Source organism: Dendropsophus ebraccatus, chromosome 1 (assembly GCF_027789765.1).
Source record: "Dendropsophus ebraccatus isolate aDenEbr1 chromosome 1, aDenEbr1.pat, whole genome shotgun sequence".
In the NCBI taxonomy this organism is placed as follows: Eukaryota; Metazoa; Chordata; class Amphibia; order Anura; family Hylidae; genus Dendropsophus; species Dendropsophus ebraccatus.
In genome coordinates, this window is record NC_091454.1 from 201309609 (window position 1) to 201324393 (window position 14785).

Here is a 14785-nt window from a genome sequence, read left to right on the forward strand (position 1 = left end):
CCCTTCTAATCATAATCAATGGAGGGGGCGGGCCAGATCATGCAGCAGTGCTCCTAAGGGTGCTCCGGAGCGGAGTTTACCCCGACTAACATCACGGGACCGGTTCCAAGGAGAAAGAAAAGACACATACCTACCTCCTCAGCATCCCCGGCACTATAGGGGGCTATCAGCAGGTTAGATTCGTCAAACTTCCTCATAGTTCTCCTTTAGGGTGTGCTCAAACGTACAGGATCTGCAGCAGATTTGATGGCCTAGAATTGATTTGCTTTGAATCTGCAGCTTCAAATCTGCGCCATCAAATCTGCTGCAGATCCTGTATGTGTGAACGCCCGCTTAAAGAGATTATTCCACTTTTAGAAGTTACCCTATATCTTACTTCAGAGATCGGACATCCCACAAAAACAAGAACTTCAGGCTCCATTCATTCTCTATGACAGCTGCTGCCATAGAGAATAAACAGAGTGTCGGGGCCACCCAAATTCTCTGTTTAGCTTTAGTATTGTGTAATAAAATTACTTACAAATGCAGTGAAGAAATGGTTAAACCTTCCAGCCTGTGTCATCCTTTTGGCTCACAGGGTGTACAGTGATATAATTATAGGCAAGACCTTAGGAGAGTTCTGTCTAAGTTGTTAATGGTCCTGTAATAAGATTGTGGAGGCTGGAGGTTGATTGAGTGGTTTGATTTCCAGGAGATACTTATTGTGATGCTGAGCAGTCACCGATATACGAGACAGCCGCCTAAAAGAGACGTCAATTTCCCCTGCTTTTCATACATTGTACAGACAGTGACAATACATAAAGTACTGCCTGCGTCAGAGGTATTTATGGGCCAGAAGAAGGGAAGTTTAAAGGGATACTCCAGAGGAAAAAAATGTTTGAAAATCAACTAATGCCAGAAAGTTGTACAGATTTGTAAATGTATTCTATTTAAAGGGATATTCCCCCCAAGAGCTAAAAAAATGTAATGCACCCAAACCTAGCTGGCCTTACTCACCAAGTCCCCCTGAGTATTTTGAGCCGTCTCCCATCTTTCTAGCTGCTGCCGTTCCTAAGTTACAAGTTGGCCAGCAAGGTGAGATGCTGGGGAAGATGCATGCTGCCACCTGATGCGGGGGTGGGGGGAACATAGTGTGCCCGGGTGAACTTTTGGGGGGGGGGGGGTTGCTGGGGTTGTGGTGTTGGACGAGTTGAAGAAAGTGTGTCGGTGGAGAACTGCGGTGGGTGAACCAGGGCCACCAGGAGGTGAGGGGGGAGGGGGTTTTCACCACAGTGAAATGCGGGGCGTGGGGGACGTCATGTTAGTGTGATGGCAGTCTGTGGAACTACTGCTACCAGCCATCCTATAAGTGTCTTCCACTCTGCAATATCTGTTGCATCATCTCCTGTTATCTAGGACAGAGATACAGCAACGTTTTTCTTTCCTTTCACCGCTTCCTTCACTGGGCGAGAAGCAGTGTGCCGCGGGCAGCGATAAGTGGCACCACGGTATGCAATGGGGGGGGGGGGGTTGGTGAGACGTGCCGCCGGCAGCCACCAGGTGAGATGCCGGGGTTGGTGCAGGCGGCCACCAGAAGGTGACATACGGGGCAGGGGTGCTGCGGGCGGTGAGAAGCAGGGTGCCGCGGGCGGTGAGAAGCAGGGTGCCGCGGGCGTCGAGAAGCGGCACCATGGTGAGAGATGCGGGGGGGGGGGGTGCTTGATGAGATGTGGGGGGGGGGCAGGAGGTGACATATGGCGCGGGGGTGCTGTGGGCGGCTGGTGGGTGTGCCAGGGTGAACTTGGGGGCAGGGGGTATGCCATCAGGTAAGATGGGGGTTGGCACGGACGGCGGGCTTCCACCGGGTGAGATGCAGGGGAGGGGGGAAAGCGGGGCAAGTTGCAGAGAGTGTGCCTGGGTGAGCTGCGGGGAGGTATGGTGAGTGTAGAGTTGCAGAGAGTGTGCCCGGGTGAGCTGTGGGGGGGGGGGGTATAATGTGTGTAGAGTTGCAGAGAGTATGCCCGGGTGGGCTGCGGAGGGGGGTATAGTGTGTGTAGAGTTGCAGAGAGTGTGCCCGGGTGAGCTGCGGAGGGGGGTATAGTGTGTGTAGAGTTGCAGAGAGTGTGCCCGGGTGAGCTGCGGAGGGGGGTATAGTGTGTGTAGAGTTGCAGAGAGTGTGCCCGGGTGAGCTGCGGGGGGGGGGGTATAGTGTGTGTAGAGTTGCAGAGAGTGTGCCCGGGTGAGCTGCGGGGGGGGGGGGGCACACAGTGGGGGGGGGAGGAAAGAGGTTGCACGTTGCTGGGGGGGGCTGCTGTCAGAGAGGGAGACAGTGATTAGCTGCAGCAGCTGTCACTGTCTCAGTGTCCTCCCTCACTTCATTGGACTGGGTTAGAATCGCTAACCCAGCCCATTGAAGAGATGGAGGACACATGATGCCGACTCGGAGGGTGGGGGCCAGGAGCAGGGAGCATGTCGGGTTGGACTGAGATTTGATGATTCAATGCAATCGGTGGGGGTGAATGCACCTAGATAGCAGCAAAACTGTGCAGAATCCATAATAACTTTATATTGGAAAGATGGAAAGCTACGGGTGGGCAACGTATTAATGGTTAGTTGCAATGCGGGCGCACACGGATGCCCCTGCATTTTAATTCAGCACAAATGAAAATCATCTGGCTGGTACTGACCTCCACTAACACCAGCCATTCTGTGACCCAGACGGGTCACAGAACGGCCGGTGTTTGACGGTGTGTGAACATGGCCTTTAGAAAAACAAAAGAATCGGGCTTTGAAATTCAACATGTCCTATGCTACTTTTCCCCAACGTCATCTTTCGGAGAGAGACAGGTGGCCAATATACACATTAGATGGCTTGGCCATTCTCACCAATATTATCGGGTTTACCAAATGTTTATGCATAGTGGCTTCTAGTTGTCCTCACATGACTAAAGATAACATTTGTGGGGGTCTGTATGCTGAATACCCACTACTGCCACACACTCATTCTGGCAGGTAACTCGGGATGCCCATTCACAAGACTGCAGGGGTCCCAGCTGTTGGACCCCCCGTGATTATACCCTATGCTGTGTATAATGTATGGGTGATAATAAGACAACCCCTTGTATTAGTAGTAAGGTGCAAGTTCCTTAGAACCGGTTTGGCATAACATGTACCTAATTGCCAGTTGGGTGAACACATGGTTTCCATCATCCATATGGGCAGGGTGGGTTCCATAACTCCAATGGCCATATTAGCAACGCAAAGCGCACCTAGCGGGAAAAAAATAGAATACAACATGTCAGCACAAGGTTTCCAATCTCTAATACACATACCCCAAGGTAACACCATTGTCAGCTATGAATTGTTTATACTGTAACCTACCTGCAGCTACGATAATATAAGGGTCACTGAGGAGCGTTAGGTATGGTGTAGCTGGAATACTCTGTAGGAGAATGACAATAATCAACACTGGTTCTAGCAGTTCTGCCTGTTTTAAAGGTTCTTATCGCGGTAAAGTCATACTCACCCCCGGTGTAAACTTAGAGGGACGCAGAATAAGGAGTTGTAGAACTGTGGACAAAGAAGAACATTCCAATAAACAGCATGACATAGATTGATGATCAGACAAGTATAAAAGTTGTTCATACACATTACTGAACCTGCTGATTTTAGTGGGGGTGACCTAATGTCTGTTGGGGTGTCCTGACTTACCTATGATGGTAGAGGTTGACTAGAGAAGGATTGACAGTTGGATTTCAATAGGCAGATGAGCTGCTGCCAGTAGTGTCTGGCAGTGGCTTTCTCCTTTTTGTCCATAAAGAACATAATCACACTTGTCTGAGCATACAGATACGTGAATTTGGAATTTAGATTGTGAGCCTTAAAGGGGTACTCCGGGCAGGGGTTATCTTTATTGTATGGGCGGGAAAGGGGTGGAAATAGAGACCACCGGTCACTTACCTCTTCAGTTCCTTCCTGGTCTGAGCTGCGGCTTGAGACGTGACGTCTCAAGGCATCTCAGCCATTTAGTGGCCGAGACGGGACTCCGCTACGACCGCTGAATCTCTGAGCTGCTTTGAGATGTCACGTCTCAAGCCGCAGCTCAGACCAGGAAGCTGCAGCGAGACCGGAGAACGGGGCGGAGCAATCTGGGACCCGGCGCTGGAACGGGGAGGTAAGTGACCGGCGGCCTCTATTTCCACCCCTTCTCCGCCATATACGAAAAGTAACCCCAGCCCAGAGTACCTCTTTAGGCTATGTTCACACAACGAGTGAGACCAGAAGGAACGGCCAGTCTCTGCAAAGATCATCCCAGCCGGTACTGCAGTACCGGATGATCTTTATAGCCATAGTGTTCTGATGTGGGCGCATCAGCGCGCACCCGCATCAGAACTTCCCATAGTGCACAGTGAAGCAAGCGGCCGGAGCCGCTCGCTTCATTGTGTGAACTGACAGGGTTTCCTATGGCCCCAATTCACTGAATTGCGGCTGCAGAAAACTGACATGTCAGTTCTTTGCGGCGCAGCACGGGATCCCGGCCGGAACGTATACAATATGTATACACTCTGGACGGGATTCCATAGAGGAATAGGCAATGTTCCACGCTGCATAAAGTACGGCCGTTGTTGCCGATGGCAACAACGACCGTACTTTTACGTAGTGTGAACATAGCCTTAATGTGGACAGGGACCGATCTCAGCATTGACAAGCTATGTACAGCGCTGTGGAATAAGTTGGCGCTATATAATTAAAGGAATTATTATTATTCTACCACTATTTGGGCATTTCCAATTTTATACATGCTACATGGTATCGTCTGGATAGGTTCTATTACAGAGCAGACTCTGCACTGGGCCTCAGGGCTCTTAGCTGTGTCTCTGCTCATACATTACCAATTCAAATTGTGAGAAAGGAGAGAAAACAGAATTGTGGAGGCAAAGTAAATTCAATTAAATAAAAAAGATGCTTGAAATATACTTAGAATATACTTAAAATTTGAAAACGTAATGAGTAAAACCTTAGATATACTGTATATGTGGTGTAACACTGCAGGGCCCTGCAGGTTGCAAAAATTACATACAATATGATATATATCTCCTACCATATATGTATGTACAATTTTGGTTTCTATTGGAGCAAGAAATAGGTTAATGCACTTGGAGCCTTTAAATATATTATACACCATTATACACATTGAAACACCGTCCGCTCTGTGACCCGGCCAGGTCACAGAACGTCCGGTGTCAATGAAGATTATCCAGTATTGGCCGGATGATCTTCATTTGTGCTGAATTGTCCCCATAGCCAGAACCGCACTCTCCATTGTGTGAGCTGTCAGTGTTGTGCGGCCGCTATTCAATGAATAGCGGCCGCACAAAACTGACATGTCAGTTTTTCTTGCGGCCAATAGGCATCCCAGCCGGAGTGTATACTATGGGGGAGATTTATCAAATTGGTGTAAAGTAGAATTGGCTCAGTTGCCCCTAGCAACCAATCAGATTTCACTTTTGATTTCTCGCTGATTCTTTTAAAAATGATAGTTGGAATCTGATTGGTTGCTAGGGGCAACTGAGCCAATTCTACTTTACACCAGTTTGATAAATCTTCCCCTATGTGTATACACTCCGCCCGGGATTCCCTCAGACTGCACTGCACTTAAGCTTTGTATTAATCACGGTCATTGTTGCAACTCTGCAACCACAGCCGTGATTAATACACAACTTATGTTGTGTGAACATGGCCTAACTCATTAAACTACACCCTTGAATCCGGGTTGAGCATACACCTCCATATCATTACTAAAGTAAATTTAAGTTTGAACAATTAGAATTTTAATTTATTATTTAGATTTTGAGTGTGATTTGTAATCCAGTCCAGATTTGGATGATGACTTTGGTTTCCATTGACTGTTGATACCTCATTTTCTTTATAACATATTGGTAAAGTTTTTTTAAACTTTCATCAATTGTTCTTTGATATCTAATGTGTGCGTTCACACATGCGTACTAGGTACAAAAACCCCTCCCCTCTGTGACACGGCTCCATTAGAATCAATGGGAATAGACCGCCGCCACGCGCAGGTTCAAAAAAAGGACCACGGGCACCAGCATCCACGCCACCGCACCAGTCTATTTATGTTAAAACCACAAAGCGATGTACCTGGTGGTACATTCACTTTAACATATATAGAGCTTAATTAATGTGGTCTCTGCAATTTTGTCTTCATTGACTTCCTTGGCTTTGCCATGTGATCAGCATTACCAAGCTTCATCAGAGGTGTTTTTAATAAACAATCTGATTAAGCCTGGTAATGCTGATCACATAGCAGAGGCCAATGTAGCCCACATAATCAATAGGTTCTAATTATGTAAACAAAAAAATACAACAAGACTGTGAATGTGTGAACACAGCCTAAGTGTCAGCAGTGTAGTGATATGTTATAGTACCAGCATCTTACCTCCATCTAGCAGCGCCAAAACAGCCAGCACCAAGAATGGAGAAGCTTTACCCACAAATTCATACATTACCGACCCAAAGGGGGCACCGGCTGTAAAGAGGAACAAATTGGAGAAAGTAAAAATGTAAAATCTAGAAGTCATACCCCAACAGACTGATCGTAGTACTTACTGAGTACACCCAATGCCAGGCCTCCTAGTGCAATGCCCATTGCCTTTCCTCTTTCATAGTCATCCGTATACACACTTGCGAGCATCCCCAGACCTGCAGATACGTATATTCTAGTCACTGTATGCAGAGAATACTTACAACCTCACAGCGTTATATCAACTAAAAAAAAATGTATTAGTATTATATCAAGTCTGACACAGTGCCCTCCTTTGCCACCTCTGTCCATGACATGAACTGTCTACAGCAGTAGCAAAACCACATAGAAAACGTCTCCTGCTCTGGAAAGTTTGTGACACGGACAGAGGTGGCAGCAGAGAGCACTGTGTCAGACTGGAAAGAATACACCACTTCCTGCAGGACATACAGCAGCTTATAGGTAAAGGAAGACTGGAGATTTTTTTATAGAAATAAATTACAAATCTATGGCATTTTCTGGCACCAGTTGATTTGAAAGATAATTTTTTTTTGCTGGAGAACCCCTTTAAGATGATGGGGTCTATGTACAGCTGTGTCAGCAATTCAATAGGTTGACTCTATGAAGGCAACAACACAGGGCAAGTAATTATTGTACGAGTTATGCCAGTAATATACCTTCATGTCTATAACAAACTATAGAGGGGAAGCAATAAATCAGTTTTGTCTGTAATATAATGAGCCGTACTAATGATATTCTTCAATGTAACAAGCAACCAGGGAAGTCATTAATGGAGTTATTACAGGAGGACCATCCAGGTATCATACAACAATGTAATGTACTTAGATGGACCGGCACCCAGTTATATTAGGTTTGCTGCTATATACACACTGAAGGGGTATCAATATCTGTCACTAAAGTCATTACAATACTGTGTATCTGGCCCTGTAAATATATTGTGGGTAATCTGTAATATGCTAATATAGTCTGAGACTGAAGCGTTCATGTAATATAATATTCTATGCCATCCCACAGGTCACATTCACAGGGCACTAGGGTCCCAGTGGAAGCTTTTTAAATTTCCAGGGCCCCAATGCAAAACTGGCAATGATCAATACATAATAGAGAATAAGGAATAAATCCCCACCTGCAACCGTAGAAAAAGAGGATCCAACTCCCTGCAGTGATCGTGCGAAGAACAGAAGTGAGTAAGAGCCCGAGAAGGCGAAGACTGGCAGAGACAGAAGAGGACACAATGGTTTACAGATGCAGTATGTATGTATGTATGAATGGTGAACTTATACTAGGAGTATATATATAGGGGGGTGATCATGAGGGGAAAAGCAGATTGCAGGATGGCTTGTGGCAAAGAGTTGTCCAAGATGATTAAAAAAATGGTCTGTTTTTTTTTTGTTTGTTTTTTAAATCACAGAAACAGCGCCAGTTCTATCCATAGGCTGTGCCTGGTATTGCAGCTTAATCCCATCTTGTATAAGGTTGCAATTCATAATATTGCCAATGGAAAAAGGGAACTTTTTTTTTTCTAAGCCTCCACAAAATCTGATATGATATTGACCTACTTGTAGGGATGTGTAAATATATATATATATATATATATATATATATATATATGAAGATTTATCAAACTGGTGTAAAGTACAACTGGCTCAGTTGCCCCTAGCAACCAATCAGATTCCACCTTTCATTCCTCACAGACTCTTTGGAAAATGAAAGGTGGAATCTGATTGGTTGCTAGGGGCAACTGAGCCAGTTCTACTTTACACCATGTTTGATAAATCTCCACCCAAGTCTTTTCTATTGTTACATCTTCAAATATAGATCTACATTATAGCATTATATCCACCAGCCAGACCACTGCTTTTACAGCAGAGTGGTGTTTGGTATTCTAGACAAAGGGCTGGCAACAATGGAAGGGGAAAGAGCACGTTTCAGATTCCCCATTGCCAGCGCTATGGAAGAATCCAACAGCAAATGTGCCATTTCCCTACAGCACCACCACAGGCCAGATGATGCATTACACAACTACCATTGCAATCATTGTGCTATGAAAGACCAGGACACACTGGGTCCCCCAAAAGCCAGGGATGTTCTTTATAACAGGTATAGACTGTGCCTAATGGATCATCATATTATATATATTTTTACATTCATAGAATTTCCGGGATTTCTTTGGAATTGGACTGTATGATATATCCTCGGGCACCACGGTACACGGAGAGGCGACATTGGAATATATAATAATGGATAAATACATAACTTACTTATGGTAGATAAGAATAGGATGATAAATCCGCAGAACATTGGTATATCGTATCCAACCCTAGGAGTATAAGAAGAGTTTTACAACAAGAAATAGGACGGTCTAAGCCGATTTATCCTCCTCCACTTCCTGAAGCTTTATATTATTCTATAACCCTCTCCCCCTAATACCAGGTACCTGTTGGTAATGAGTCCTACAACAGGGTTGACTAGAAGTTGTAATATCGCTTTAGATGCAAATAGAAGACCGACTTGGACGTTCTCTTCTTGTAGGACTCCAGTTTCTACGTTGCAGGTGGAATTTTGGGGGGCTTCATTGATCTGCTTTGCGATCTCTTCAGGATTTGAGTGGCCACTTATGATTGTGGTGTTGTCATACAAGGAATGAATGGCTGTAAAGGATGTGTTGGAGGCAGAAGGCTGAGACATTAGGACCACCGTTGTGTTTCCATTCTTGTGTTCTTTTTCATAGAGGAAGCTTGGAATGATGGGAACTAGACAGATTGGAAAAATCTATATAATTGTGGCAATAATATGAAGATAGAAATTGATAAAGAAAGGTCTGGACTATGAGTCTTATAACACTAGCATTTCTCAGGAGCCAAGGGTGGATAAAAGTCTACCAGTCCTGCGAGCAATCATAGTACAATAGGTGCTGGCAGTGGTATAACTAAGCTCCTGGGTCTCAGTACAAAATGATGTCATATTTCTAATACTATTATGGAGTTTGTGACTGTTGTTGCTGTCAGTCATTAATGCAAGTGGTAAATTTACACTGCCATCTTATCATTAGAACTCTATACAGCAGCATCACAATCTCCCTTTTCCTACTGGTTATACCGCTAGCTATACAGCTCAGCATACAATTTGCTTTCCCCACCGCCTGGTTGCACTGGTGACCTATTTTAAAGCCGTCAGAGATCACTACCCCTAAATCCTTCTCTTCTAAAGTCTTCACTATCATAAAACTGCCAATACGATACTCTAATGGAAGATTCTTTCTTCTTATTTTCAATAGAAAGATGAATATGCCATACATTCTCTGGGACACTCACCTCGTCCACTGATTCTCTTGTAAATAAACCCTAAATCCTTCTCTTCTGAAGTCTTCACTATCACAGAACTGCTGATACCATACTCTAATAGAGGTTTCCTTCTTCCCAAGTGAATTATTTTACATTTGGAAACATTAAACTAAAATTTCCATTATTTGATCACTTATTTAGTAAAGCTAAATCATAACCATTAAAGGGGTATTCCGGAAAAAATTAACTTTTCCCCTATGCACAGGGGAGATAATGGGGGGTCCAACTCCTAAACCCCCTGGCGATCTTCGTATCGGACCCCGCCAGCTTTGTTATTAATAGAGCCCTGGGTCGGCACGTGACCCGCGGCTCTATTCATTCCTATGGAGCGACGGAAAGAGCCGACTATAGCGCTCTTCCTGCGTATTCGGCTCTTTTTGTTGCTCCATAGGAATGAATAGAGTCGCAGGTCATGTGCCGACCTAGGGCTCTATTCATAACAGAGCTGGCAGGGTACAATACAGAGATCGCTGGGATGTTCAGGGGTCGGACCCCTCAAATATCCTGCTTTTTCTCAGAATACCCCTTTAACCTTTTGATAAGGTTCTGGGGCACTCTGTTCATCAAATCCTTTTAATGTCCATACACTTCAGTAGAGAGATGAATATGCCATATATGCTCTGGGACACTCATCTGTTGGGGGGGTCTGATGACCCTCGTCCACTCATTCTCTGTCGCTGCAGTCTCCATATAATTCAGTGGAGAGATGAATATGCTTAAAATGGTTATGATAGAGATACCCCGAACATGAGTTACCTCTTGGGACATATACTTACCAACCACTGTGAACAGCATATTATCCAGGAGTAGAGCTACGAAAACCACCACAAGGACCACCTGTCTGGAGCCCCTCTTCTCATCCAGCCACCTGCAAGGGCTGCACTCCATCATGGCACCTCCCTTCAATAAGACAGAGAAGAAAGGATTGAGTCAGATCTCAGCCTGACCCTATAGTTACTCTGCGCTTTACTAGGAGGGCAATAAGATAGCCAGAAAAATATAGGTAAAATAAATCTTAAGAGAATCATCTGCCTATTATTCTCCATTTTCAAAATGCTGACGCAACAAAATTTGAGATAAGCGAGCCTCGAGCACGCTAGGGCCGTCTGGCTTTACTAAGATTAAAACTTTTTATTGGGAGACGGGCTTTGGCATATTTTTAAAAACATTTATTTATTTTTACACTCCTAGGGCACTATTACATGGATTGCATATACAGTTGTTTTTGAGCCCCTGCAGTGCTGTGGCGGAGGTACGGCCAGTCACTTGCTAGATGGTAGAGTGTGATGCCACTCCGGTGGTGGTTGGCCGAGATACAGCCGGGTCCAGTGATGTTATTTTGTGACGCCAGTGCCAGTTGGTTTTAGTATAAAGGGCCAGTTGTACCCTTGCTGGGTTGTTACGGGGGCCCCGTCCCTTGGGTTGTTATCACGGTGGGCTGGAGTGGTGTAGTGACCCTCCCGGACTATTGGCATTGCCACCCACAGAAACGGGAAATGTCCCAAGGAGTGTTTATATACTGTGTTGGTGTGGGGCGAAGAATCACAGAGTCTCTTTAACATAAATAATCTTGTGTGCAGCAGAACATACAGCTGTGCATTGACAGTATAAGTTACACTTAATATTCCACCTGAGAACACTCTTGATAATACACTTGACAGTATAGGATTCAGATCTGTGACAGAAGTATAGCGAAGAGTACAGTTGTGCTGACTGAGTTGCATGTTGAGAGATACAAAGAATCAGAGGAGCAGAGAGGAGGATGTCGTAAGAGTCCCAGCCCAAGTTGTACTGTGCTCTACCGGGCCGTTGGAGGATGAGGTAGAATAATACAGAAGAAGAAGAAAAAGAGAATACTTGTGCCCGTGTTTTGACCTTTGGGTCTTCGCATCGCCTTATGCCCACCAGTGTCGGGTGACCCGTCCTATGAGAGTGACACAGGCCCCAGACCCTGTTACCTGGGATGAGCAAAATGGTGAGGTTTCCCTGCTGACAACCGCGCTGTGAGATAGAGTTTATAGGCTTCTAGCAACTTTGCTCTATCCGAATCAGTTCCCAGTGACTCTCCTAGTCCACGGCGTGGGTTGAGATTATCTCTGACATGTCCTCTCCTGTGAGGGGTTTAACACTGAGGAGAAACTGCTGGTGCGTCTTGTCTTGCTTCCTCACCATACAGGAACCAGAAGTCTACTCTTTAAGGCTGGGGACCACTGTAGAGGACCACTGTAGGGAACATTCTAGCTTGCGTCCTTCCTCTACAGAGTCTAGTGACAAAAGACCTCTACACTTCCTCTACCCATGTGACTTCCTATCTCCAGCATATCTAACATGCGCTGTGAGTGGGTGAAGTGTGCATAAGAAAAAGTAAAGTAAGAGATGATAGGACAGAAGAAGAAGACACTCCTATAGGTCCACAGATCTACGTGACACATAAATAAGAAATAACCCTTTACATACTTCAGCCGCGCAGCTACTGAGTACACATACCTATAATAGCGACATCTAGTGGCGAAACTTTATCACTCTTACATCACCACTTACGTAAATAAGTACAGGCTTTTGCGAAGGGTGTAACCAATAACAACACCCGTCTCCCAAAATGAGAAAAAAATGAAAATTTGAAGGGAAATATGCAGCTAACTAATATGGATACAGCTGTGGTGTCCCACAGTTAAATGCTTTAGGCGCCTGTCGCAAAGTTAACTCTTCAGTGGTAATGAAGGGGCATTCTCTAGTTTTACCACAAGGTGTCACTGTTATGTTCAAGTTCTGCTATATGTTTCACAGCTGTAGTCACTAGAGGGTTACTGTTTTGTACCACATGGTCTGTGCCAGCCAATGAGAGATGCTGTTCTTTTTCTGCACTCATACATACATACACACAAAGCCCCTAGGGAACAGTTCAGTGTAGTCTAGCTGTGGTAGTGGACACACGTATGGAGGACACAGAGACTTTCCTTTCAAAAGCTATCACTATAGACAGGATGTAGTGCTAAATAGCTAAAGAGGACAAGTCAGAGATCACCCCAGCCCACTCTATGAACCTCTCTTAAAAGAACATGGCGGTATCCTAGACAGAGGAGCTGACCCGGAAAGAGCAAAGCAGCCGTATCCAAGGCCTACATACTCTATCTTGCAGCGCAGGTGAAACCGGGACATGCTCGGACACTTAGCTACACTCAGGTAACCAAGACTGGAGCTTGTGTCACCCTCTAAGACGGGTAACCCAACACTGCAGGCCAGAAGGTGGTTATAGCGACATTCAGGTTGAAACATGGGCACAAGTATTCTCTTCTTCTCAAGTATTACTAAACTGGGTTGGGGCTCTCCCGACAAACTCCTCTCCATTTGTCTGAACTCCATTTGTCTGCTATACTCAGCACTCAACTGAAACAAAACTCTTCTACTCAACTTCAGCACTTCAGCATCTCTCAGCACAGACTCAGCGAACAGTACAGTTGGCCACAATAAAAGCAGGTGTAACACCCAATGTGTGTGCTAAACTAGCATTGGCGTCACAACAGTACCATCACTGGCTGAGATGTACTATACCACCGACCAACCACCACAGAAGTGGTGTCAAACCTAGTAAGTGAGCGGTTGAGCTACCGCATAGCAAGTCCTTACATACAACAGTCAGCTACAAGAAACTGTAAATTACTTTCTATGTAGAGGACTGGAACATTTTCGGGTCCTGTACAGATCACATAGGGTCCCAGAAAAATAACATGAAGCCGCTCTCACCTGGTGCCCCAAGGTGCAACTCATCCTGGCCCAGGTAAAAAGGGTGCAGGGCCTACTATTTGTGAGTGCCCTCCAAAGAGTATACATTCCAAAGGACTCTCAGAGTTTTCCTTAGAAGTTTAATCACATAAAACACCACATCAGCACTTTAAGGAAGACAAAAGGTGAAGTGACATGAGCAAAGACATTTTACCCCTCACTGGCCTTTAAAGGGGTATTCCAGTGATGTTTTTTTTTTTTTTTTCTTTCCAATGTGAAACAGTGTTCTCTGTTGCCACCTCTGTCCATGACAGGAACTGTCCAGAGCAGTAGCAAATCCCCATAGAAAACCTCTCCAGCTCTTGACAGTTCCTGCTATGGACAGAGGTGGCAGCAGAGAGCACTACATTTCCTTCAGCACTTTCAGCATCTGATAAGTATGGGAAGATTAGAGATCTTTAAATAGAAGTAAATTACAAATTTATATAACTTTCTGAAACCAGTTGATTTGAAAGAAAAAGATTTTCCCCAGAGTACCCCTTTAACACTGTTGCATAGCCAAAACGTATATGAGCTGTGTGTAAATCACCAAACCTGATGTGCACCCCACAAATCTAATTCTCAGTACTCTCTCCACATCATATACTATCCGATGATGACGCCAGAGAGGCATCAAAACATGTCGGGAGGACACCAAGTGGTGGTTTAGGACACCAAGTACTGCCAGTAAATTCCAACAAAGCATAGGTGGTCCTGATCTGAGTGGGCACCTGGGTTGTGATGTGTGAGGTCCGCTCAGTCAGTCAGTGGCTGTAGTGGGGTCCTTCCTCGGCCGCTGACTGGCTGAGTGGACCTCACAAGTCACGACTCAGGTCAGGCTCAGACCAGGAAGCAGCTGAGGACCAGAGCGACAGGATGCGGCCACTAGCGCTGCAGCGGAAAGAGGTAATGTTATGTCTTTTATCCTCCCCCTCCCCAACACTTACTAAAAAAAAAAAAATTGCAGTCAGAGAATGGACTATGTTGGTCCATTACTTCAGTTCTGATAAATAGCGGGAGGTCCAGGTGCTGCATCCATAATACAGGAGTACAAAAAACTTCCAAATCACCAGTTACTACCAGGTCTCCAGAACCCCAACAAACATCTTCCTATGTCTCCGCTTTTTAGATCACATGT

The 14785-nt window shown here is 45.2% G+C and overlaps 1 protein-coding gene across 2 annotated transcripts in view; it reads right to left on the minus strand.

The window, feature by feature from the left end:
- Positions 1-14785, minus strand: part of SLC18A1 (solute carrier family 18 member A1) — a 33401-nt gene that overhangs the window by 10511 nt on the left and 8105 nt on the right. For both annotated transcript variants that reach the window (XM_069964056.1, XM_069963985.1), the window contains 9 exons: positions 10662-10785; positions 8979-9294; positions 8803-8861; positions 7668-7751; positions 6607-6699; positions 6437-6526; positions 3506-3549; positions 3361-3421; positions 3153-3248 (listed from right to left, as the gene is read on the minus strand). In XM_069964056.1, the coding sequence (XP_069820157.1) occupies positions 3153-3248; positions 3361-3421; positions 3506-3549; positions 6437-6526; positions 6607-6699; positions 7668-7751; positions 8803-8861; positions 8979-9294; positions 10662-10776 (958 nt within the window). In that variant the 5' untranslated portion in view covers positions 10777-10785. The remainder of the gene's footprint in view (positions 1-3152; positions 3249-3360; positions 3422-3505; positions 3550-6436; positions 6527-6606; positions 6700-7667; positions 7752-8802; positions 8862-8978; positions 9295-10661; positions 10786-14785) is intronic.